General features: G+C 44.7%; 1 protein-coding gene across 1 annotated transcript in view; it reads right to left on the reverse strand.

Moving 5' to 3' along the window:
- LOC139266308 (multiple epidermal growth factor-like domains protein 6) overlaps window positions 1–26,383 on the reverse strand; it is a 496,732-nt gene that overhangs the window by 91,021 nt on the left and 379,328 nt on the right. The window contains exons 14-21 of the mRNA XM_070884129.1: window positions 18,432–18,563; window positions 10,034–10,162; window positions 8,757–8,885; window positions 7,254–7,388; window positions 6,104–6,238; window positions 5,640–5,765; window positions 3,204–3,371; window positions 1,221–1,349 (exon numbers count right to left, since the gene is read on the reverse strand). Coding sequence (XP_070740230.1) covers window positions 1,221–1,349; window positions 3,204–3,371; window positions 5,640–5,765; window positions 6,104–6,238; window positions 7,254–7,388; window positions 8,757–8,885; window positions 10,034–10,162; window positions 18,432–18,563 — 1,083 coding nt within the window. The remainder of the gene's footprint in view (window positions 1–1,220; window positions 1,350–3,203; window positions 3,372–5,639; window positions 5,766–6,103; window positions 6,239–7,253; window positions 7,389–8,756; window positions 8,886–10,033; window positions 10,163–18,431; window positions 18,564–26,383) is intronic.

Raw genomic sequence — 26,383 nt, forward strand, 5'->3', positions numbered from 1 at the left:
GGGACAAGGCTGTGTCAAACAGACGTAAGGTGAATTGCAACCGAGAACAGGGTTCAAACTCGTGCTGGCTCATCAAACATCGAGGGCTCTTCCAGGACTGTCCACCTCAAAAATCTCATTGAAACAGATATTCCACAATAACACTTAGACACCACACCAGCAGGGAGACAAAACAGCCACAAAGAAGATTTTACTTTTTCATAAAGTACAAACTGAAAACTTATCTACTCATGGGCTCAATTTTCCCCGGTGATTTGCGCCGTTTTTTTTGGAGCAGGCTGCTCTTTTTGGCCTAAGTTGAAAAACCACAGTTTCCCCAATCAATTTGCACCAGTCGTAAGTCAGTTAGTTACGATTTTTTTAGGCCAGTTTTTTTTTCAGCCAAAGGGGGCGTAACCAGCCACCTACACCACTTCTGGCCAATTAGGGAAGTTTGGCCAGCTGGGAGTTACTCCAGTTGTGCTTAGGAAATCGGCGAAGGTAAGGAAATCGGTGCAACAGATGCCCGGACACACTGAAAGAATTGAAAAACACATAGCAGCAACTTACCTCCAACCCCGCCCGAAGGCTGTCCAGCTCCAGTTCACACACACAGTCCAATCCCATTCTCGGTCCCAGGTTCACACACACGAGAGAGAGGGAGAGAGAGCGAGATGGGAGCTGGCTGTATGCTTCACTATGCAGCCTCCGCTCGCATTGTGTCCCTGGTTACCATGACAGCCCGATCTTGGAAACATAGAATAATTATTTTTGGCATACTTAGGCCCCCAAAAAATCGGGCGTAACTCTTCAAGTACGCCAAAAAGATGCTTTGGGGAAAATTGAGCCCATTATGTGCGTACGTATTCTACACGTAGAATGTACACCAGTGATATCTGATCTACTGTCAGGAATTCCTAATTATAAATCTAACCTGTGTATCATTCACTTCTCCAGATCTTGAAGACATGGGGGTTGAAGTCTGATTTTGTCTGGGGCACAACATGGGTGGAGAGGCCCATTGTACATCCTGCCTGATTTTCCGTTCCATTGGCTTCAATGGGTTGACAATCTGCTAGTGCCCGTTTTGCACCCTTGCCAAATTTGAATCCCCCGCCCCCCTCCTCACCACCTTATGATGGTGAGACTCACAACCCAGACTTTATGTTATCTGATCGAATGTGGAGTCGGTAAAGCCTGGAGCAGATGAGGCGCACAGTGTATTTAGTGTTATAACTTACACGCTTTGCAGTCTCGCCCCATCCATCCAGGGCCACAGATACAGTCTCCAGTCACAGTGTTACACTGAATGTCATTTTCACAGCGGCAGAGATGCTGGCAAGCTGGCCCATAATAACCAGGAGAGCAAGCTGGGAACAAACCGAGGGAAGGAGAAAGATTAAAAATCATTTGAACACTGTGGCTTTGGGAGACCCATTGACTGTGGCAGATTCAGACAATTCCTTATGTTGGCAGTTATCTATCAAACTGCAGCGCTATAGAATAACTAGGCGTCGAGCACACTGCAAGTTGCAATTACTACTCTTCATTTTTTTTAAAGAAACACGTGTTTTATTACAGCACCTTTCATGACCACCGGACACCCCAAAGCGCTTTACAACCAATGAAGTGCTTTTGAAGTGCAGTCACTGTTGTAATGTAGGAAACGCGTCAGCCAATTTGCACAAAGCAAGGTCCCACAGACAGCAATGAAATAAATGACCAGATCCTCTGTTTTTGTGATGTTGATTGAAGGCTAAGTGTTGGCCAAGACACCAGGGGATAACTCCCCTGCTCTCCTTCAAAGAGTGCCATGGGATTTTTTATGTCCCACTGGGAGGGCAGACAGGGCTTCGGTTTCACGTCTCATCTGAAAGACAGCACCTCTAATAGTGCAGCAACTCTCTCAGTACTGCCCTGGAGTGCCAGCCTAGATTATGTAAAGTCTATGGAGTTGGACTGTGAAACCACAACCCTTTGATTCAGAAGCGAGAATGCTACCAATTGAGCCATGGCAGCCACATAACTAGTTCCTTGGAAGACATGGTGTATAAAGGCACATGACTAGTGTAGTAATAAGCCATAGAGACCATAAGGTTAATTTCTGGTCTGTGTAGGGTTAACAGATTGCAGCTGGGCCAACAGTTGAGGTACAATAATTGGCCTCAGCTCCCTTTGGCCAGAGAGGGTGTAAAAAAATCAACGAATGCTCGCACTCCTTATTGCTATTCAGCAGTTCATGCTAGATAGGGCACATATGTGAATGGGTGAGGATAGAACCAGCATTAGCTCAATTGTGATGCCTTCCATGATGGAATAGTAAGCCAAACCTCACCGCCTAGGCTCATGCGAGGTACCGAAAGACCACTGGCATCCATGGGACGTTGCTTCAGGAGAATTGGGGGAGATTACTGGGGCCATGGGGCAGGGGAAGTAACAGCTTAATAGTCTCTAGTCAACCAAGGAATATCGGGCCCGAACTTGGTAGCCTTACCACTCGCTGCCGGCGAGTTTTTTGGGTGGTCTCCTCTCAGTGCCGGTTTCCACTAGGCCTCCCACCAGCGGGAGGGAAGGACCACTGGGAACCGCCTGTTGACGGCCGCTAGCGTGCAAGGCGCATAAGTGTCCTCCCGCCCGCTGAGCTGCCAGGTTCCTCCTGTCGGGAGTCGGCGGCAGCAGAGGGAAGGACTAACCCCCAACGGTAAGGATGGAGATCTGCAAAAAAAGGTTAGTAAACTTCTTTTACTGATTTGTTTTTGCAGCGATTCATTTGGATGGGGTCCCCGGAATGTTTTCCAGTGTTTTTCTTTTCTGTGCAACTTTTTATTTTTGTGTGTTTCCCCCCCCCCCCTCCCTGGGCCCGACTCAATCCTCAGCAGCATTTCGGCCAGGATTGCATTTGTCGCCGAGATTGGGAGCTCCCGCCCGCGCTGCCCAGATTCACGCCGTAAGTTGTTTTCTTGCCGCCGGGCGGTCTTTGCAGATCTTTTGGGGGAATCTCCCGGCCAAAGTACCGCCAGGTGCCTCGGTCGTCCTTTGGACGGCACTTGGATGGGTCTTAGCTTTGACCAAATTCGGGCCCTAGTTTCTGAAAGGGTAGAAAAACAGCAAAGAAACAGGAAGGACGTGAATCGGTGAGTTCAATGTTGCAACAGTTACTAACGCAAGCCGATCACGCCAGCGGTGTCAAACCAGGTCATCTCATCTGAACAAATCAGTCCCACAGATATGTGTCGGTGTGTTTAACAATGGACACCCACCATCCTGACACAGAGCTCCGGTGAATCCTGCAGAGCAGTCACATGTCCCCAACTCCTTGTTACAAACACCTCCGTTTTCACAATCACCACAGGAGAACTGGCAGTTTACGCCCCAGCGACTAGTCGGGCAATCTGATTGAAGAAAGCGAGAAATCTGGTGTTTTATACACGTTCATTTAGGCCTTTGCACTGCACATTGTACAGGTACACATTATATTAATACGCATTAGATGTGCCCAACGCTCATGCACTTTATACAGTCACTCCAGGGTACATTTCCAACTTGCTGCCTGTGTATAACACTGGCATTGTGTATTGGCCACATGTTATAGAAACCACCCGATATTTATTTCCACTGATGTCAGGGCGACAATTTACCCTGCCTTAGACATGCATTATACACGTATTGTATAGATGTGCTTCAAGTGTACATTATAGGATGAATATTAGTCACGCTTTATATGGACATGCCTTGGATGTGTTTTATTTGCACGTGCTTTACTCGAGACATGTTTTATGTACACACTGTTTTCGTAGTCAGCTGCTTCCTAGTTATTCTATGCTTTAGACTGATGCTGCAGTTAGAATTCTGCTGAAGTGCGGCCAAGTTAAATTTGCACAACTATTTTTTTTAAGTACATGAAATATTGGGCCTGAAATTGAGGTTGGAGGCTTCCTTCGTGCGAATGCCTCCGACCCGAAAAAAATCTCCGTATTTACCTGGTGGTCTCGGAGGAACGTAAGATCCTGGTCACTGCACAGCGCATGGGGAGATGTCTTTCAGGTATATGTCCAAGTTGGAGTCACGTGGGCCTGGACAACCAATCACGATGCAGTATTCTCATTGATAAAAATGGGAACTCTGTTTGTACGAGTTCCCATTACTATCAATGGGAAAACCCCCTAAAACACCCAAACACAGCATAATAAATAAATAAAACACCTCACATATTTAAAATTAATTGAAATTAAACGTAATTAAATGTTTTAGAAAAAGTAAATTGGGGGGAATTTTTTTGAATGTGTTTTAATAGTTAAAAATAAACTTACCTTAATGTACAGGGGTTTTAACGATAAAAATGTGTATTTAAATTTTAATTCTTATATGTTTTAAAACTCTTACGCTGGTAAAAGTAGACTATGCGCCTGCTTTCACCGTGCGTAAAAGTTTGAGTACAAAAATAGTTGTGCAAATTGGCCGCGCTTCAGCAGAATAGCCCAATCTCTGCCGCGCGGATGTCCTTCTCCCGGGGAAGGAGTCTGTCAAGCCGTTTTTTGGCACATATGCATCGTGCCCCGAAAACTGGCTTTAGTGAGGCCTTGCCGGATCCCTGCGCATGTCGTACGCACCCGGCAAGGCCTGAATTTTAGGCCCGGTAAGTGTTCTTCCGAGGGAAGAGAGAGACTCCACTTCATCTGATATGTGGAGGATTACTTTCGAATTGACCGATGGGTTCACTGAAAGAAAGAACTTGCATTTGTTCCTCAGGACATCCCAAACCACTTCACAACCAATGGCTTATTTTTGAAGTGCAGACAGTATTATATCGGGAAATACAGCAGCACACCACAAAGACACACAGAAAGCAAATAAATGAATGATCCGAGAATCTGTTTTTGGTGGTGATGGTTGAGGGAGGATTGGTGAGCCTTGCTCGCTTATTGTTGACCCAACATATGTGATGCTCATGTGGGTGCAGAACATGCGTTGACACATCAGAATTGTACAAGGCAGGTGCTACAGCATAACGTTATCTGTGCAACAGTGATCTCCTGGATTAGTTTGGACTACCTAAGGCAGTCGGAGAGGGTTTTTATCTGTTTTTTCGCCTCTCCCAGGAGATCACATCATTGTGGGTGGGGTGGGGAGTGTACATATTGTGATGCACAAGATATCGCAATTGTGTGGGACATGGTAGAGGGAATGGAGAGTCTTTTCCGGGCCATCATTGTTCGAATACCTCATGGAGGTCTGAATCAGGCGAGTTATATTTGTTCTTGAAGCATTGTCACTTGTGAGTTTAAAGGTGCAGCCTTACTGCAGCCTTACTAAGGCCATATCAAACACTGGCCCTGAATTTCTGCCGGGTTTTCCAATCTCCTGCCGTAACTTTAGCAGAACCCCGGGCGAAATGGTGAAAATGACTAAAAATGGCCGTTTTTTTTTTTAGCTGATGACGTTGTTTCTCAGGGGATTCCACTATCTCCCTCCCACCCTGAAAATTCCAGGCGACCTTGTTTACTTCAATCAGGACTTTATTCTGTGCTCAGCCACATTCATCTCAAACTTTCATCTCAGATTTAACGCATCACTGCTTATTGACATCTCGGAAGATTTTATGCGACTTTTTATCGCAATGACTATGATAAATAATAGCGATAACTTTGGGCCTGCCTTACCTAGTTCACAAGTCAATCCTGTTTTACCAGCAGGGCAGATACACTGACCAGTCCGTGAGTTGCAAGGTGCCCCTCCACAGTCACAATTCTGTCCGCAGTTAATCCCAAATCTCCCAGAGTTACAAGCTGTTGACAACAAGGGGAGTTAGTAAGGGTATGGATTGCAGCAATAACAAATTAAACCATTTTCAAAACAGCCCGAATAGCAAAGACTTTCCTGATCCATCTCCTATGAAATGGACATGAGAGGGAAAGAGGGGCTAGATGTGTGTGCAAAATAGTGTGCACACAAGATATAAATGCTTATGGTTAAAAGCTAAGTGTCACTATCTTTGTTCCTCTTCCTCCTTTCCCTGGTTAAGTCTCCATTTCCTGCCCATGCCGCTGCATCCTTTACCTCTCCCTGCTGAAACCCTGCCTGACTTAGTCACACTGCAGCCTGACGCTCCGACTCAAACACTTACTCAATTGGCATCGCTCTCCGTGGAACCCTGGTGGGCACTGGTGCTTACACTTGCCAGTCTCTTGGTCACATTGTACACCGACTGCACAGTCACATTGAAATTTACAGCCAGCACCATAGAAGCCAAGGTTGCATTCTATAAGAAACAGAAATAATAGTCATTTTAAACAAAATGGAGAATTGTTTTATAGGAACACAGGAACGGGAGGAGGCCATTCAGCCCTTTGAGCCCGTTCCGCCATTCAGTGAGATCATGGCTGATATGCGACCTTGCTCCATAGACCCGCCTCTGGCCCATATCCCTTAATACCTTTGGCTAGCAAAAAGCTATCACTCTCAGATTTAAAATGAACAATTGATCTAGCATCAGCTGCTGTTTGGGGAAGAGAGTTACAAACTTCTACCACCCTTTGTGTGTAGAAGTGTTTCCTAATTTCACTCCTGAAAGGTCTGGCTCTAATATTTAGGCTATGCCCTCTCGTCCTAGACTCCCCAACCAGCGGAAATAGTTTATCTCTATCTACCCTATCTTTTCCCCTTAATATCTTGAAAACTTTGATAAGATCACCCCTTAAACTTCTAAATTTCAGGGAATACAACCTTAATTTGTGTAATCTCTCCTCGTAACTTAACCCTTGAAGTCCAGGTATCATTCTGATCATTCTTGTCTTTACTCTTTTCAGTTGAAAAGTGTAATTTCAGCAATTTTAGGGAGTTTGTGCACAGTAAGGATTATACTTTCCTTTTTTATAATAAATAGTATTTTTTCTTCTTTTAGGTGATGCCTTGACACTGGGGTGATGCTCCCTCATTGCGTCAAAATGTTAAATCAGGACAAAAAAAACACCGAAGATAATTTGTATCAATCAAAATGATGCTTGCTTGATGCAATTATTACCATGCCAAAAAATGAATGGTATTTGTTAAATGCGTTAAGTTCCCCACTTTCCATGACACGCACTGCCCTGTGGGAGATGGTGTGCCAGCAACCTGCTTCCATGTCTTTGCCGAGAGATGTACGAGAGCAGTGCTGGAGAGGAGGGGGTTGGTGAATCACAGGCACAATGCAATGCAGTGTCTCTGCTGACATTAAGTACAACCCCTCATCACTTTGTTTCACGTGATAGCTGTTCAGTAACGCTCGCACATACCTTTCGCGCATCTAAGGCCGTGGAAACCTGGTTTGCACATACACGTGCCATTTTTGGGGTCACAGCCCGCTGCGTACGTCGGCACACATTGACATTCTTTGGAACATCCAGGCCCGAATGCCCACTTGGGACAAGCTGAGAAAGAACAGAGAACGCACATTATTTCTTGAACCTAGAAGTGACTTTGTGGAAAAGTAAATCGACGAATGTACCGGGGAAGAGAGGTGTCCTACCCGCCTGCCCATGAAATTATCCGTTTTAGCAGGGAGAAAGCAGGAAGGGACGAGGTGTGATACTAATTAAGGATGCAACTTTAGCATTAGAATGAAAGGAGAAGATTGAAAGTTACACTTTAACCCTAACCTCTCTGGATTGAACTGAGAAATAATAACAGTTCTGCAACAATAAAGAACGAAAGGAGATGATTGAATCTATGATTCTAATACTGGAGACACATTATGGATGAGCAAAATTGTGATCAAAGGCAGAAAGAAAGAGATCTGTAGACAGTTCAAAAAGGTTTGCAGAAGTAAGAGGGCTGCAATCATGGAGGAATTCAACTATTTACAGGCAACCTGGGGTGGTGGTGAAAACAGAACGTGATTCAGAGACTGCAATCAGGACTGGTTTCTTCATTGGCTGAATTTTTTGATAAAGCTGTGTTAAATCAGTGAGACCATTGAGCAGCATGCTAAGAGGTCACCAATATTGGACTGAACCAATCTGGTGGGATTTCCCAAGGTCAACCATAATTATTTAGCCATGTTGATCCTTGATGACGATTGATCATAATGCTGGTAGCTCGTCAAAGAGAGGGCACAAGCAGCTGCATGCCTGCCGCTCTTGAAGGGCCAAAGCCAAAATGTAAACATGGAGGCAACGTAAACGTGTTGGTGGAAAATGGAGTCTTTGGCATCTGAACTCCCATTTGGTGTTCAGCAAAGTGGAGGTGCTGCTCCGTCAGGTGGGGAGGAGGAGCGTTGCCCTGTTTCGACAATCCAAGGCAACCTCATGGAACATCAGTGCACATGTGCGGCAGGCAGTCGTGGTGGTCAAACTCACTGCTGTGTCTGGTGCCTGCATAACCTGGGACCAGATGTAAATAATAGCACTCACCTCATGCTACGGCAAACGCTCTTCAAAAGCTATCTCTCGACCATGAGACTTTTATCTACTGACTGTCTTACGCGTAGCACAAACCGACAGCACAGAACTGCCCATAATTAGATACAAAATGGCAATCTGCCAAAGTGGGACATGGCAGATGAGGGGAATGAAAACAAAATCGTACCCGTGTAGTGGAGGCTGGAGGGTGTTTTGAGGTTGGACTTACAGCATATTGTTAGGGCAGAGGAGAGAGGGCAAAGGAGATGGCACTTTACTCTGCATCTGCCTGTGCTGTGCTTGATCTCAGTGTCAGCATTTCCTTGCAGCAATATCCCTTGCCACACAAAAAAACACAAAATGAGATCCAACTCCATGAAATGACCAACTCATACTTACGTAAATGGCAGAAGCGTCCATATAGGCCAGGATCACACAGACAAGCCCCATAGAACCGATGACAGTAGCCATTGCTGGCACAATTACAGCGTTTCTTACAGCCTTTCCCAAAGAATCCTTTTGGACAGCCTAACAATAGAAAGAAGCGTAAGGACTTTACCAGCCATATAAAATCAGCAATGCTGCACAGACTGTCGCTAAACCAGGGGACAGTAAGTTGGGAGAAAAGGGTTGGTCCAACTTCCAAATTGGATTTGCTATTCCAAGCTGGGACTCATTTTTTTTTTCCTAGTTCAAATCAGTTTGACAATGTTGCTGCCGCACCTGGAATGAACAACGTCTGAATGGGCAACCGCAGAAATTTGTGGGAAAATAAGTCAATCATAAGAACATAAGAACATAAGAATTAGGAACAGGAGTAGGCCATCTAGCCCCTCGAGCCTGCTCCGCCATTCAACAAGATCATGGCTGATCTGGCCGTGGACTCAGCTCCACTTACCCGCCCGCTCCCCGTAACCCTTAATTCCCTTATTGGTTAAAAAAGCCGATGACTTCAGAAACTTGGGCTTTTCCGTCTTGTAAAGAGGGGAACCTCAAAGGCATGTAAGGCAGTAAATGGGTCGAACAGTTAAACCATAACCGAAAGATATGGATAGGATTCAAACGGGCAAAAACTAATTTTATGTGGATGGATTTCTAGGTTAGGTGGTGGAGACACAAAATGTTGGAATAATTGAACTTTGGACGGAGAAGCTACACGTTTTTATTTTAAATGGATGAGGAAAGGTAGCTAGAATAGTCTGCCTCATCCGATCTATTTTGCGATGGTTTCCTATAATGAAAAATAAAGTGCAACAACACTAGGTAGGGAAAAATGCAAGGAGAAACGGAGTACATACTGAACTAGGGTGTGGGGGGCTGGGAAGAGGCACAGTGAATAGAAGGAAGTGAGAGAAAGAAGAAAGAGAGATAGGCAGATAGAGGGGTAGAGTTTCCTGGTTTTGCTTCTGGTTGTATTGGATTGCTTGGGCACAGCAAACATAGGACAAATCAAGTCCGCTCCCTTATGGGCATGTGCTCCTCCCCATCCGATTGTCCTGGCAATCCAATATGGCCAAGTGCAGGAATAGAAAAAATATATGCCAGAGATTCAAGGAATCAAGAGAAAGGGTGAGAGAGAGAGAGAGAGAGAGAGAGAGAAATCCAATGAATGGCAGAAGGAAAGAGACTTAAGAAGGCTGAACTAAATATATTGTTGTAACAGGAGGGATACAAACCATCTTCACAAAATTCTCCACCAACTCCAGGTGGGCAACGACATGTCCCTGTGACTGTATCACATGATCCTCCATTCTGACACTTGCAGATACTATTGCAGTCCTTCCCAAAGGTACCCTGGGGACAGGCTAAGGAAGAGAAAAAACCAACAGCAGACAATGAGCTGAAGTTTGTTTACGTCACTGACATATTGTAAAGTGACATCAACAACCAGCCTGAAAGGGCATAGCATAGTACTTTTCCAAAAGGGTACTATCCATACAATTGCTTACAATTCAAGACACATGTTTCGATGCCAACAAACTATATCTTGGCTGCAATGTGACCACACATATAAGATCAAGTACTGGGATCTTATCATTTGCCTCACAGAAATCATGCTCTTCAGTGGTAAAGCTTGAACATTTTGCACTGAAATAGAAAGAATCACAAAACAATAGGCCGGGAAATTCGTTGGAGCTGCTCCCACTCCTCCAGTATTACTTTGTAAGGATTGCTGCAGAAACCACATTTATGCTTTCACTTTAGTGTCAGCTGAGGCTCAGTGGGTAGCACTCGCGCCTCTGAGTCAGAAGGTTGTGGGTTCATAGCCCAGAGACCTGAGCACAAAAATCTAGGCTGACACTCCAGTGCAGTGCTGAGGGAATGCTGCACTGTCACAGGTGCCGTCTTTCGGATGAGACGTTAAACCGAGGCCCTGTCTGCTCTCTCAGGTGGGTGTAAAAGACCCCATGGCACTATTTCAAAGAAGAGGAGGGGAGTTATCCCTTGTCCTGACGAATATTTATCCCTCAATCAATGTAACAAAAAAAAGCATTAGCTGGTCATTATCATATTGCTGTTTGTGGGAGCTTGCTGTGCGAAATTGGCACATTTTCATTTGCACTGTCGCATTTGCTACATTACAGCCGTGACTACACTTCAAAAGTACTTCTTTGGCTGCAAAGCCCTTCGGGACACCTTGTGGTCATGAAAGGTGCTATATAAATGCAAGTCTTTCTTTTTTCAATGGTCCTCCTACTGATCCACAGTAACTTCAGCATAAGGTTTGGAATTGTGCAAGGAAAATAAGCCAAGCAAATGATAACTGTTATTCGTCAGTCACCAAGTCATTATTGTGCTCCTGCCATGGCTCAGCCCTTTGGCAAAACAATGAAAGTACATGTATTTTTATTTGCTGTTGCGAAATCAATTTTCATTGTTAATTGTGTTTTTACTGTGCATAGAAATACCACTCTTCCACTTATTAATGATTTAACTTCAATCTTCTGAAACACTGCCCACAGTATTAGAATGAATGCCAAAAATAAGATCAGATTATTCTGTTAACAGAACCAGAATCATTTTATTTTGTACCCTATAATTCAGCCTTTATGTTTTACTATCTGCAAATAAATAAAACAGGTTCACAATCTTAACTTGCAATCTTGCACAGAAGCAGAGGATGGAGAGAGAACATATGGGAGAATAGTTGGTGCAGTGATTTAGAAGCAGCTGGGTTTAAACTCCACACAGATTACAAGATGAAACTTCTCTCTCACTGCTTGCTACAGCGAAACCCCACGTAAAATCAGAAGGAGCAAGCACGACCCAGTTCCTAATGGAGAAGGCCCACAGCATAAAGCTGGTCATAATGCAGCACATTCACTCAGGATGGCACATGTTAACAGGTTAAGTCGGAGAAGCTGTTGTGAGGTTTGGGATTATGCACATTGTTGAGGCAAAGTAAATGGAGTGTTAATCTGTATGTCATCATTATTCCACCTAATTTGAGATGACTGGTGGTGACACTGCTCGACAGCACCAATACACCTCACCTTGGTGCGTGCAACAAAGCATCAAAAAACCCTAAGTTGTTTTTTTTAAGTGAAACTTCTGAGATGAACCAACCTACATCACTAGCATAGCCATCTTCAATGTCCAGCTCAAGAATAACTCTGACAGTAGCCTGGGAACTGGTTGTCTGATGGGCCTCCCCGGCAGAGAATAATAATGGGGGAGAGAAAGGGGTAGGGGAAGATGCATAGAATTACATAGAATTTACAGCACAGGAACTGACCATTTGGCCAGTGTTTATGCTCCACATGAACCTCTTCCCACTTCCCACTCTATGTACTTGATCTCACCCTATAGAAAGAAAGTTAACTTTTTAATTAAAAAAAAATCCAGCTGATATAATTATTTCCTAAAACAGAACATAATGGGTATGTAATAATAAGATAATTAAAAGGAGCACACATTACATTAGTAAAGATAATCAACTTAGAACAATATTAGAACCTAACGCGTTAACTATCATTTACTACCATCGCATATATCTGCAAGATGTTCAGCAATAAATAATTAATGGCAGCAATTTTACACTGTGTTAATTTACATTGGATCTGTGAGATCCCTTTCTGTGCGGCATTATTCCCTGGTCACCTCGGACATCTTCCCTCTTGTATAAAAAAGCAAACGCCTTGAGTAACTTTCAGTTCGAAATGATCCCAGTAGAATTCTCCTCTCCCATGGCTGAAATATCTGATAGCCACTTTGAGCACTATGTCTCCAAGTGACAGGGTGCTGAAGTGTACTTCCGATGCTGCCCTTTAAGGTTACTTCACAAGCTGCTGGGCAAAGATGGAAGATGGCATTGAGTTACCCGAGAAGGAGTCACTCCTTCAGGAGTCAAAATGCAGAGAATACAGACTGTCAATTATCAGTATGGGGCGGGGGGGGGGTGGGCAGGAGAGTTTATTTAACTGACAGGTACATGGGTGGATGGGCCTTTGATTACTGGAGCTTCCTGTAACTGATACTCTAATAACTGAACAAATTGGAACTCTGAAACTAGTTTATCTCAGCAGCTTTGGCACAGCTGCTCTCAAGATTCAGTTCACAGACTCAGACCATACAGCCATTCATTACGAGCACTGAATGCCGGTGGTTACGAAGGTCTCGGTGTTATCTCACCTGTAATTAGATAGTCTGTAATGCCTCTATAGCTTCAAATTTAAAGGTGTGTTTTCTGGCTAGCTCCTGCATTGGGCTGGGATCATATTGAGAACACAACTATTCCATTCATCATTACCAGACCAGCAGTGAACAGAGTTATATCTGCGGTGTCTTGTGTATTGTACCATGTTATGTGATTTCTATTTTGCCTCTTATTCTTACTCCATCTCCTGTGCTGTGTTGCGTTTATATTTTCTCCTATAATGTGTTGTGTCTAGTTTTTCTCCTCTCTATTGGATCTGTTTACCTCGGCACTATTGTACCCATTTTGCCGCCCGGTAAGTGTTCTTCATCCTGATTATCTTATGCCTATTATGCCTGCATTGCCTCTGTACTGTTGTACCTGTTTCATCTCATGTGCTGGGTTGTGCCTTCCTGGGTGTGTCCTCGACACTATTTCTGTTACCTGGGCAGGACAGGAAATGACTACCAAATTGATATAAGCCACACCCAAACATTGTCCCGAACTTTGCAGTCTGCAGGAAAGAAACGGCTGTTCAGCTCGCGTACCGTATGCCAGGGACTTTTCGGGGCATGTCAGTGGAGATTTCTTGTTTTCGGGAGTCAAATCCACTACAGGGGAATCTGTGGCTTCTGTGAGCAGGTAAAGCAGCAGGGAGGCTCGCCAACCGATCAGACTGAAGAATTGTCAATGGGACACAAGGGGCTGGATTTTTGATCTTCTGCCGCCTCTGTTAGTGCCCTAGAGGGGCGGCGATGGTAGCGGTAAGCACTTCCGGGCAGGTGGCCAGCGTCCAGCACCCCGCCGGGACTTTCAGTGCCGGTTTCGATGGGGCGCCCGGAAGAGGCGAGCCGGTGTGCAACACCCCTGGTTGCGACGCCTGCTCGATTTTTGGCTGCCGCCCAATCCATAGCGCTCTGTAAAGCGCTCTGCTGGGACCGCCTGTGGAAGCTGGCGATCCTAGCTGTAGCAGTCACAGTGAAGTAAGTAATGTCGACCTCAGGTAAGTGAGATTGTTTTTTTATCTTATTTTTGTTGCGATTTATGTTGCGGTGGCATGAGTTATTTATCGGGAATATTATTGGTGTAGCTTTTTCCAGTCCCCCACCGCCCCCAGAGACCTCTCTCAGAGTGAGCCGAGTGATCCTGTTTAGCTCAGGATTTTTGCTTGCTCATCTGGCTTGGTGCCCTAAGAGAGGTGTGTAACGACTACCTTCGTGCTCCTCCCCACACTCAGAGCCCAGCTGCCGAATTTTGATGACTGAGACGCAAACTGTTCCCGGGCACATATTTTACTGCCCCGCCAGCATTAGCACCATGAAATGTGCAGAACCAAATATCCAGCCCACAGACTACAAAGCATGAAATAAAAAACAGGAAATAAATGTACATTTAAATCATTGTACAGGAAGCAAAATAAAGATTGGGTATTGCACAAGGGGTTAAGGGAGAGACATAAAAGAGAAAAACAGGAAAACTATTAAAAAAAAGGTAACTTTTATTTTTTTAAATCTGCAACATTAATTTTTTTAAATGGGAATGAGACTCCACACTTGTAAAATTCAGTTTTCAGAGCCAGAGAGGTTGCTCAGCAATAATTATCCCTGATTATGCCATTAAAAACTCAGTTACTCATGATTGTACAAGCCCTAACTTTTTCATCTGTCTTTTGAATGAGAAAAGTGGGTAATTAGCCTAAGTTCACGGCATTACAATAATCTCTGTGCAGATTCCATCGATGAAGACTGCAAAGGCACAGCCTCTGGAGGAGCAGGATATCACTGCCAGCAACTTCTGGATTTCCACGTTTAACTGCGCATGTGTGGACGCCAGAAGTTGCTCTCAGTTTTACCCAGTAATAATGGTGAGCGCCAACAGCCTTGCCATTATTAGCACAGCAAAATCCAGGCCAATAACAATCCCCCAGGGGGGCAAAAACAACACATGTAGTCCCATCACTTAGCTTAAACTGATTTTGTTTTTTTAAAGCGTGGCCCATATGAAAGGAAATGCATTATGGGCTAGAAATTGCATAGTGCCCCATTTGGGGCGGTAACATTTGTGTGTGACACCGACACGAATTTCCGGTTTAGTGCTCCAGGAGAAAAGCAGGGCACTAAATCAAGTACTACCGCTTCCCTTGGGGCGCTAAAGCCAGCAAGAGGAGCAGTAGCGTTACTGCACTGCACAATGTCCAGTGCAGCGCTGCCGGGATCAGAGGTTCCTTCTCTCCCTTAAAGGGAAGGCCCATTGCTGCAGGCTCTGCATTAAGTATAAAAGTAGGGAAGTCCTGCTCCAACTGTACCGGGCATTGGTAAGACCACACCTGGAGTACTGCGTACAGTTTTGGTCTCCTTATTTAAGGAAGGATATACTTGCATTGAAGGCATTTCAGAGAAGGTTCACAAGGCTGATTCCTGAGATGGAGGGGTTGTCAAATTAAGAAAGGTTGAGCAGATTGGGCCTGTACTCATTGGAGTTTAGAAGAATGAGAGGCGATCTTATTGAAATAAATAAGATTCTGAGGGTAGATGCAGAGAGGATGTTTCCCCTCATGGAGAAATCTAGAACTAAGGGCATAGTTTCAGAATAAGGGGTCGCCCATTTAAAACGGAAATGAGGAAGAATTTCTTCTCTCAGAGGGTGGTGAATCTTTGGAATTCTCTACCCCAGAGATCTGTGGAGGCTGGGTCATTGAATATATTTGAGGTGGAGATAGACAGATTTTTGAATGATAAGGGAGTCAAGGGTTATGGGGAGCGGACGGGGAAGTGGAGTTGAGGCCAGGATCAGATCAGCCATGACCTTATTAAATGGCGGAGCAGGCTCAAGGGGTCAAATGGCCTACTCTTGTTCCTATTTCTTATGTCGTTATGTTCTAAATCGATTTCCCTCCTCGACGAGATCTGCGACGATTACCGCCAAGTACTCTAACAGAGTGCAGGGCCGACCAATTGCAGCTGAAGAAAAGGAAAAAAAAATGTACAGAGGGCTCCAGAAAATGTTTCCACTTACCTCACCGGCGATTCCTTTAAATACTGCTCCCCAAGCAGCCGGCCTACCTTGGAACGCCTCCTGCAGCTGCCGGTGTTGAAGCAGGGGGCGATGCTGCAGGGGGCGGAACCGAAGATCGCATCCGGGACAGTACCGGGGCGTTGTGCACTGAATGCCATCGTGATCTCGGGGCGCAGGAGATCGTGGTGATAGGGGTTATCGCCGCCACAAATCTCCATAGCAAGCTCGCGGGCGTCTGTACGCTTGCCGCGCCCGGTAGTAGAGCCAGTAGCACCTCATTATCGCCCCTTCCCCCCCCCAGAGGCGCAAACAGGAGGTGCAAAGGAGGCCAATTTCTCCCCTTATACATTTGTAAGAGAACGAGGGTCCTTCAACACGTTAATACTTTAACCTTCAGAGACTCGGGAGGAGATTTCTTCTGGTCAATATTTACAGTCCCCTCAATCAGTTCTAGTTTGCTGGCCTTAATGCATACTTCAGTTGTCTGGCAGTTAGACAAGACAGAACCCACCAACCATTGGCCACAGCTTATCTAGGCAAACATGTTGAAAATAACCATCAAATAACAATCCAGTGCTTTGTATTTACTTCTCCTGCCTGGAGAAAAAAAACACTTAAAGAAAATTAATTGGGGGAGAAATTCAGTTGTGCCTCTGGTGCAACGTTAACCCAGGCGGAGCGGTAATTTTAGCACCTTAAAAGGGTTTGCACCTCCCACCGATAAATTTGTCGGAATCGGAAGAAGAGCTGAAGTTGGCGCAAAATCTGTCGTGACACACTTGACCTGGGGAGGGCGCTAACGAAAATGCCCAACAGCCCTTCTCGCTTCACGACGCCTTGATAGAGCATGTAGAATGCTATCCTGGCGAACTAGCCCCCATTAAAGTTTTAGAAATAACTTTTTCTCAAGCTGAACGGTTATGTGTGTCTGCCGCTGCAAACTCGGAAGCTCACACACCGTGCTCGGTGTAAACGTTGCACTGATTGCGACCTCCGATGGAAGCGCTTCCTCATCCCTTTAAGTAGCCACCAGTTAAGCGACTGTTTTTTCAGACGTGATTATTGGCGGTCGTTAAATGAGGCGGCCGCATCTCATTTGGCGAGCGGGACGCAGGCGTGGGCGTTGCATCAGGACTGACGTCAGGATCGGAGTGGCCGTCAGCAGCCAGGCACTAGCAGTGTGTGCCCCCGCTAAACCTCGAATGAATTTTTCATCGTGGCGCTAAAAGCTGAGCGCGCGGTGGGTAAGCTCTAACAATCGCGTTAATGCTCCCTCGGCGCGCTAACTGAGGCTATAGACAACCGAAAATCTAGCCCAATGAGTTTGAATCTTAAATTTAATTGGACATCTGCTTTTAGGTTTCCTATTTTAAAGAACAGCCTGAAGTATTTATTTTATGTGATTATTAGACTTGTTTTAGGTATAGGCTTGCTGGTACACAAACACACAAGCATAAGTTTCAATTTGAAATCATACAAGCAAAATCAGCCTATTTAATTTAATAAAATCTCACATGTAAACAAATCTATATATTTGATAATCAAAGAGACTTGTTAATCTTTCAATGATTTATCCCTGAGTTTTCAAAGGCAACTATCTCTGTGGTATTTTCAAATCATGTAATTAGATCCAGTCATTTGTATATTGGTAATTAAATCTTTAAAACCCTGAGTTAATATAAACCCATTTGAAGTGACCATAAAACACAAAGCAATTTGATTTTCCAGTGATTTGTCTCAGTCTCTGGAGAACAATTACCTATCCCGTGTGTTTTCCCAAATCAGCAAATCAGAACAAGTTTATATAATGAAGGTAGTTAAGACCTATTGCTGCAGATTCATTTACCAGATGCCATTGGAGTTTAACCCTTGACCATCATCAGACAGATGACAGCGTTTTAAGCTGTGAAAGGGTCTCTTGGTCCTTTATGCACTAAATCATGGATGAGTGGGAGCATTTACAAATGTTTAATGAAAGGGTTCCAATTATGTCAGAAACCGCAAGAGAGAAGATCAAGTTATTTATAACTAGTCAAACTCACACCTGCCAACTCAGAGGTTTTTCTGTCTTTGGCCAATTTTAGTGCCAGAGAATGTCCATCAATGCACTTGAGTTCTATTAATGATTACTGCAGGCTTATCAGGGAATAATCTACAGTTGATTATCAAGAAATTCTATATCCAGAACATAGTCTCAACATTTATGTAATTAGCCAAATGATTGTTTATCCATTACAGATAATGGAACTTCCAACTGGTTCTGAAATGACTTGGGGCAGAGTGGAGGAAAAGGATCTCCAAGCCAAATGGAGGAGATTTGATTTTATAACTTCATGAAGGAGAAAAATAGGTTGTTCAATAGGCTGCAATAAAGCTGGAAAATAAGTAAGTACAGGTCGTAGTTTGAGAAGACGTTCACTTACTTTCATTGCAGATGATACCTGCCCATCCTGGAGGACAGCTGCAGCTATCTCCCTCAGCATTGCAGATGCCTCCATTCACACAGTCATCACAGGTGAGGCTACAGTCATTCCCAAAGGTGTTATCTAAGCAAACTACAATTGAAAAAGACATGCAGCATTTAGAATAAACTGGGAGAAAATCAAGGGGAAAAAATGGACTCCAAAGACCTGGGTAAATTCACATACAATCACTAAAGATCAGTTTGCATATGGAATATTGCTACAAGTCAAGAAAGCAAGCAAGAGACTAAAATAAGGCACAGTTAAGCTAAACAACAACCCACAATGATTTCTACGGGCCATGGACACTACTTTTATAGACCACAATGGAAGTTCTAAAAGTTCTGACAATTGTACTGTTGCAGCAGTTGCATTCAACAATATTTCCCAAGGTTTGCTGGAATCTTGGATGTGTGGAGAATATCCTCAGCATCAGCTGAGACAGACGGGACACTAAGGATACAAGAAGTAGCATGGCTCAAATTTGGAAAACCTACATGATGCATACTGCAAAAGTCAATAAATGCGGTGTCCTCATTGTCTGGAGACAGGTGGGTTTGGAATTCATTTTCTAGTTTTTCTTTGTCTTCACCATGAACAATAAAGGAGTCAATCACGCAAAAATACTCAATGAATTTGGCAGAGGGTCGAACAGCATGATCGCCTTACTGAATGACACGTCAGTATTGAATATATCATGAGCCACAGTGCTATTCCACATATGACAGCTCCCAAGTAAAAGACTGTAATTTCTCTGTCTTGCATGGATAGTGTCTGCTGCAGATAATTCCAAATTATTCTTATGTTTCAAAACAATTGTGTCATCCAATAATTTGAATTAAGCTACATAAATAACAGCAGAATAGAAATTTAGTACTAAAATGGTTAATGACATAATCGACAGGAAAAGCATAATTTGTTCTGGAACGTGTGCAGTTCTGTTCTGATGTCTAAATTCAGCCAAGACTTTGACAGCCAAAACGTGACAAACATCAGTTTTAATGAAATTTGTAGCTGCTGAAGGAGAGGATTCCAGAGCTTCTGTGCTTCTTACAATAGCCCAAGAGTCTCAATTACAAATTCCAAGTATGTCAGAAAATTTGCCTCAAATCTTGAGCATCATTTAGCATTTTCAAAGATTGAACTTTTTGTTGCTGTCAAACTCTGCGTTATCCAAAAGGTACATTAAAACACACCACACGTTTTCAATAGTCACTGCAGCCAAATACAAAGTGAACATCTCATGAGAACCACAGCAGTCAGCAACCTGCATTTCACAAACACAATCATACGCTTTTCTCAACGGGCCTAATCTTGCGTGCGCTGTTTGTTAGACGTTTTTCTGCACCCTTCAGCTTGAATATAATTTGCGACGTAACTTGCTGAAAGTGCAACTGATAACGGCATGGTGAGGGCAACTGAGCATCTGGGAACTTAGTGAACGATGGGACCAATAGGCTAACTCCTTAACCAATGAGAGTTAGGATTGAGAAAGAAACAGAGGAACAATAGAGAAGGAGGGTGAATTAGAGTCAAATCAGGTACAGAAAGAGCAGAGCGGGTAAGAAAGATTGGATTCAGAAAGAGAGGAAAGTGACAGAAAGGAAAAGTAACAAAAAAAATTAAAAGTTAAAAATTAAAAAAATCTCTAACAACAATTTACTACATGCAGGAATGAAGCTCAACAGTTTAAATTGTTCCCTTTCTGGGCCAGAGAGATTGATTGGCATTGTATTAACATTTATCATAAATGCAAGTTGTTGTTGTATTATTGTTGGTGTTGTCTATGAAATCAGATGCAAATACGGGATATCATTTAGGTTGACATTTGAGGGCAGATTTTGTCCAGTAAGGAGTCGAGTTTGAATTCACAGGTGCTACTTCTTGTCATGTAAGATTGCACAGGCTTGATACTGGCACACACAACATTTGAGGCAGTCATGATATCCCGATATGCCAACACAAGTGCATGCTTCTCTGCGACAAAGTCATAAAACGAAAACAAAACGATCACTGTCCAAGAGCATTAGATGATTCATCCAAATGGAAGAACTCAACAATTTCGCCCAATCTGTCCATAATTTCATTCACAGCCTTATCATTGCCACTCAGCTATTTTCTGCTGCTGAGTGAAATATCTTTACAAAATCACCAAGTAATCCATCAGCATCACTTATTGGTTGGCCCAATGAACACAGGGCACGGGCAAATTGACTCATGACATCATGCTCATCCCACATTTTCTGATGAGCACACACGAATTGTACGCCATGCGCTCTTGCCTCTGAATTTATGCTCATCTCGTAGCCTTCTGTGTCTCTTGCTGTCCAAGTGCTCGTTTATGCAATCTGCAGGAGCATCTATTTTGACTGCACAATCCTTGCAGTATAGACTTCACCTCATGATCTGCTGGCTTCAGCTTCTTGGCCCACTTCAAAAATCCCCCTTCTACTGCAACACATAATCTGCCACTAAATCATATTTCCTGTCCATTGCCCTCAGCAAATGGTGCAAATTAATGAGACAAATGCGTTAATTCCGGCTCCCGCATGCACTTCTTCCATATTGCACAAGCAGCTATTCCAGCTACCAACATGCACTGCACAGCTTGGGCCATGACCCACACAAGCTGTGTCGATAAAGGCTCCCATTTAAAGGCCCAGCGTTCGTCGAGGAGGCGGGAGTGTGAGCAGCGGGAGTCCGGGGACGTCGGAGCAGCCTATAAAGGCCCAGCGTTCGTCGAGGAGGCGGGAGTGTGAGCAGCGGGAGTCCGGGGACGTCGGAGCAGCCGATAAAGGCCCAGCGTTCGTCGAGGAGGCGGGAGTGTGAGCAGCGGGAGTCCGGGGACGTCGGAGCAGCCTATAAAGGCCCAGCGTTCGTCGAGGAGGCGGGGCTGGTGCAGCAGGGAGGGAAGGCAAAAAAGAAGTAGAAAGAAATCGAAAGGTGACGTCACAGCCAAGGGGGTAAGTGATTGGCTGGTGATTGGTGAGTAGCTTTTCTTTTTTCTTTTTCTTTTCTTTATCACTAAGTAACCTTTTAGCATTGTTGTTGGTGTAAACTAAGTTAATCTAGGGGTTAAGTCATGGCAGGAGAGCTCGGACACGTGTTATGCTCCTCCTGTAATATGTGGGAAGTCAGGGTCGCTTCCAGTGTCCCTAACGACTATATGTGCGGGAAGTGCATCCGCCTGCAGCTCCTGACAGACTGCATTGTGGAGCTATGGGTGGATTTACTCTGGAGCATCCGCGATGCTGAGGGTGACGTGAATAGCACGTTTAGTGAGTTGGTCTTACCGCAAGTAAAGGGTACACAGCCAGAAAGGGAATGGGTGACTAACAGGAAGAGCAGTGGAAGGAAGGTAGTGCAGGGGTCCTCTGCGGTCATCCCCCTACAAGACAGATACACCGCTTTGGATACTGTTGAGGGGGATGATTCATCAGGGGAGGGCAGCAAAAGCCAAGCTCATGGCACCATGGGTGGCTCTGCTGCACAGGAGGGCAGGAAAAAGAGTGGGAGAGCTATAGTGATAGGGGATTCGATTGGAAGGGGAATAGACAGATGTTTCTGCGGCCTCAGCCAAGACTCCAGGATGGTATGTTGCCTCCCTGGTGCAAGGGTCAAGGATGTCTCAGAGCGGGTGCAGGACATTTTGAAGAGGGAGGGTGAACAGCCAGTTGTCGTGGTGCATATAGGTACCAACGATATAGATAAAAAATGGGATGAGGTCCTAAAAGACGAATTTAAGGAGCTCGGAGCTAAATTAAAAAGTAGGACCTCAAAAGTAATCATCTCAGGATTGCTACCAATGCCACGTGCTAGTCAGAGTAGGAATCGCAGGATAGCTCAGATGAATACGTGGCTTGAGCAGTGGTGCAGCAGGGAGGGATTCAAATTCCTGGGACATTGGAACCGGTTCTGGGGGTCTGCACATAGGCAGGACCGGAACCAATGTCCTAGGGGGAGTGTTTGCTAGTGCTGTTGGGGAGGGGTGAAACTAATATGGCAGGGGGATGGGAACCTATGCAGGGAAGTAGAATGGGGGCATAAGTAAAAGATAGAAAGAAGAAAAGTAAAAGTGGAGGGCAGAGAAAACCAAGGCAAAAAGCAAAAAGGGTCACATTACAGCAAAATCCTAAAAGGGGCAAAGGGTGTTAAAAAGACAAGCCTGAAGGCTCTGTGCCTCAATGCGAGGAGTATTCGGAATAAGGTGGACGAATTAACTGCACAGATAGCAGTTAACGGATATGATGTAATTGGCATCACGGAGACATGGCTCCAGGGTGACCAAGGCTGGGAACTCAACATTCAGGGGTATTCAACATTTAGGAAGGATAGACAGAAAGGAAAAGGAGCTGGGGTGGCGTTGCTGGTTAAAGAGGAAATTAATGCAATAGTAAGGAAGGACATTAGCCTGGATGATGTGGAATCTGTATGGGTGGAGCTGCGGAATACCAAAGGGCAGAAAACGCTAGTGGGAGTTGTGTATAGACCATCAAACAGTAGTAATGAGGATGGGGACAGCATCTAACAAGAAATTAGGGATGCATGCAATAAAGGTACAGCAGTTATCATGGGCGACTTTAATCTACATGTAGATTGGGCTAACTAAACTAGGAGAAGTACGGTGGAGGAGGATTTCCTGGAGTGTATTAGGGATGGTTTTCCAGACCAATATGTCGAGGAACCAACTAGAGGGCTGGTCACCCTAGACTGGGTGACGTGTAATGAGAAAGCACTAATTAGCAATCTTGTTGTGCGAGGTCCCTTGGGGAAGAGTGACCATAATATGGTAGAATTCTTTATTAAGATGGAGAGTGACACAGTTAATTCAGAGACTAGGGTCCTGAACTTGGGGAAAGGTAACTTCGATGGTGTGAAACGTGAATTGGCTAGAATAGACTGGCGAGTGATACTGAAAGGGTTGACGGTGGATAGGCAATGGCAAACATTTAAAGATCACATGGATCAACTTCAACAATTGTACATCCCTGTCTAGAGTAAAAATAAAACTGGGAAGGTGGCTCAACCGTGGCTAACAAGGGAAATTAAGGATGGTGTTAAATCCAAGGAAGAGGCATATAAATTGGCCAGAAAAAGCAGCAAACCTGAGGACTGGGAGAATGTTGTAATACAGCAGAGGAGGACAAAGGGTTTAATTAGGAGGGGGAAAATAGAGTATGAGAGGAAGCTTGCTGGGAACATAAAACCTGACTGCAAAAGCTTGTATAGAGATGTGAAGAGAAAAAGATTAGTGAAAACAAACGTAGGTCCCTTGCAGTCAGATTCAGGTGAATTTATAATGGGGAACAAAGAAATAGCGGACCAGTTAAACAAATACTTTGGTTCTGTTTTCACGAAGGAAGACACAAATAACCATCCAGAAATATTAGGGGACCGAGAGTCTAGTGAGAAGGAGGAACTGAAGAATATCCTTATAAGGCGGGAAATTGTGTTAGGGAAATTGATGGGATTGAAGGCCGATAAATCCCTGGAGCCTGATAGTCTGCATCCCAGAGTACTTAAGGAAGTGGCCATAGAAATAGTGGATGCATTGGTGATCATTTTCCAACATACTATCGATTCTGGGTCAGTTCCTATGGACTGGAGGGTAGCTAATGTAACACCTTGTTAAAAAAGGAGGGAGAGAGAAAATGGGTAATTATAGACTGGTTAGCCTGACATCAATAGTGGGGAAAATGTCGGAATCAATTATTAAAGATGAAATAGCAGCGCATTTGGAAAGCAGTGTCAGGATCGGTCCAAGTCAGCATGGATGTATGAAAGGGAAATCATGCTTGACAAATGTTCTGGAATTTTTTGAGGTTGTAACTAGTAGAGTGGACAAGGGAGAACCAGTGGATGTGGTGTATTTGGACAAGGTCCCACACAAGAAATTGATGTGCAAAATCAAAGCACATGGTATTGGGGGTAATGTACTGACGTGGATAGAGAACTGGTTGGCAGACAGGAAGCAGAGAGTTGGGATAAACAGATCCTTTTCAGAATGGCAGGCAGTGACTAGTGGAGTGCCACAGGGCTCAGTGCTGGGATCCCATCTCTTTACAATATACATTAATGATTGAGATGAAGAAATTGCGTGTAATATCTCCAAGTTTGCAGATGACACTAAACTGGATGGCGGTGTGAGCTGTGAGGAGGACGCTAAAAGGCTGCAGGTTGACTTGGACAGGTTAGGTGAGTGGGCAAATGCATGGCAGATGCAGTATAATGTGGATAAATGTGAGGTTATTCACTTTGGGGGCAAAAACACGAAGGCAGATTATTATCTGAATGGTGGCAGATTAGGAAAAGGGGAGGCGCAACGAGACCTGGGTGTCACGGTTCATCAGTCATTGAAAGTTGGCATGCAGTACAGCAGGCAGTGAAGAAGGCAAATGGTATGTTGGCCTTCATTGCTAGGGGATTTGAGTATAGGAGAAGGGAGGACTTACTGCAGTTGTACAGGGCCTTAGTGAGGCCTCATCTGGAATATTGTGTTCAGTTTTGGTCTCCTAATCTGAGGAAGGATGTTCTTGCTATTGAGGGAGTGCAGCGAAGGTTCACCAGACTGATTCCTGAGATGGCGCAACTGACATATGTGGAGAGACTGGATCAATTGGGCCTTTATACACTGGAGTTTAGAAGGCTGAGAGGGGATCTCATAGAAACTTATAAGATTCTGACGGGACTGGACAGGTCAGATGCGGGAAGAATGTTCCCGATGTTGGGGAAGTCCAGGACCCGGGGACACAGTCTTAGGATAAGGGACATGCCATTTAGAACCGAGATGAGGAGAAACTTCTTCACTCAGAGAGTTGTTAACCTGTGGAATTCCCTACCGCAGAGAGTTGTTGAAGCCAGTTCATTGGATATATTCAAGAGGGAGTTAGATATGGCCCTTACGGCTAAAGGGATCAAGGGGTATGGAGAGAAAGCAGGAAAGGGGTACTGAGGGAATGTTCAGCCATGATCTTATTGAATGGTGGTACAGGCTCGAAGGGCCGAATGGCCTACTCCTGCATCTATTTTCTATGTTTCTATGTTTCTATGAATGGCAAAGCCTTTGGGGCCGAAATTGTCCCTCTCAAAAAGGCCTGCTAGCGCCTCCGGGAGGCACTATAGGGTTTTCACCCGGGGGCAGGCGGCAGAAGCAAGCCGCCCGGAATTGCCCCAAGGTGTCGGTGGCATAAACGGGTTTGTGCCGTGCCCCGTTAATTTTGTCCCAGCCTCCGGCACACATGACGATGACATCACCGCCGTTAGCACCGACACCTTTGCGCCCCACGGGGAAATCTTTTTTGAAGAGGCCAACTCGGGAGATTTAGCCGCGCGTCTCGCTGGGCGCTACCTTCCGGGATTATCCGAACTGCGCGGCCAATGCTGGGTGCGGGCAATTTAAGGCCCCTTTTGTTGTTTATTTTCTGTGGAAAATCGGGCCCACAGATGTGCACGCATTGCATGTATGATGTCAGCACAGCACATACAGCACTGCTGACATTACAAAATCAATGTGCATGCATCGATGGGCTTGAAGTTTGAGGGGGGTGATTAGGATTGGCAAATTCAAGAGGAAACTGAAAGGGAAGTAAAATCTGGAATTCTCTTGCTCAAAGGCACAATTGGAGCTTTCAGGACTGAAACTGTTAGATTTTTGTTCGATGAGTAAAGGTGAGTAAATAGAGTTGGGGTACAGATCAGCCATGATATAATTGAGGGGCTGAATGGCCTACTGCTGTTTCCAATGTTCCTAAACTGGTTTTACTGATACGTCACCCGTGTGAAAAAGCACAACAATTTATGGAGAGAAATCAGTTTTCTGGGGGCTCGACAAGGTAGATGCAGAGAGGATGTTTCCACTCGTGGGTGAATCCAGAAATCGGGGGCATAGTTTAAGAATAAGGGGTCACCCATTT

This window comes from Pristiophorus japonicus, chromosome 6 (genome assembly GCF_044704955.1).
Source record: "Pristiophorus japonicus isolate sPriJap1 chromosome 6, sPriJap1.hap1, whole genome shotgun sequence".
NCBI classification, from domain to species: Eukaryota; Metazoa; Chordata; class Chondrichthyes; family Pristiophoridae; genus Pristiophorus; species Pristiophorus japonicus.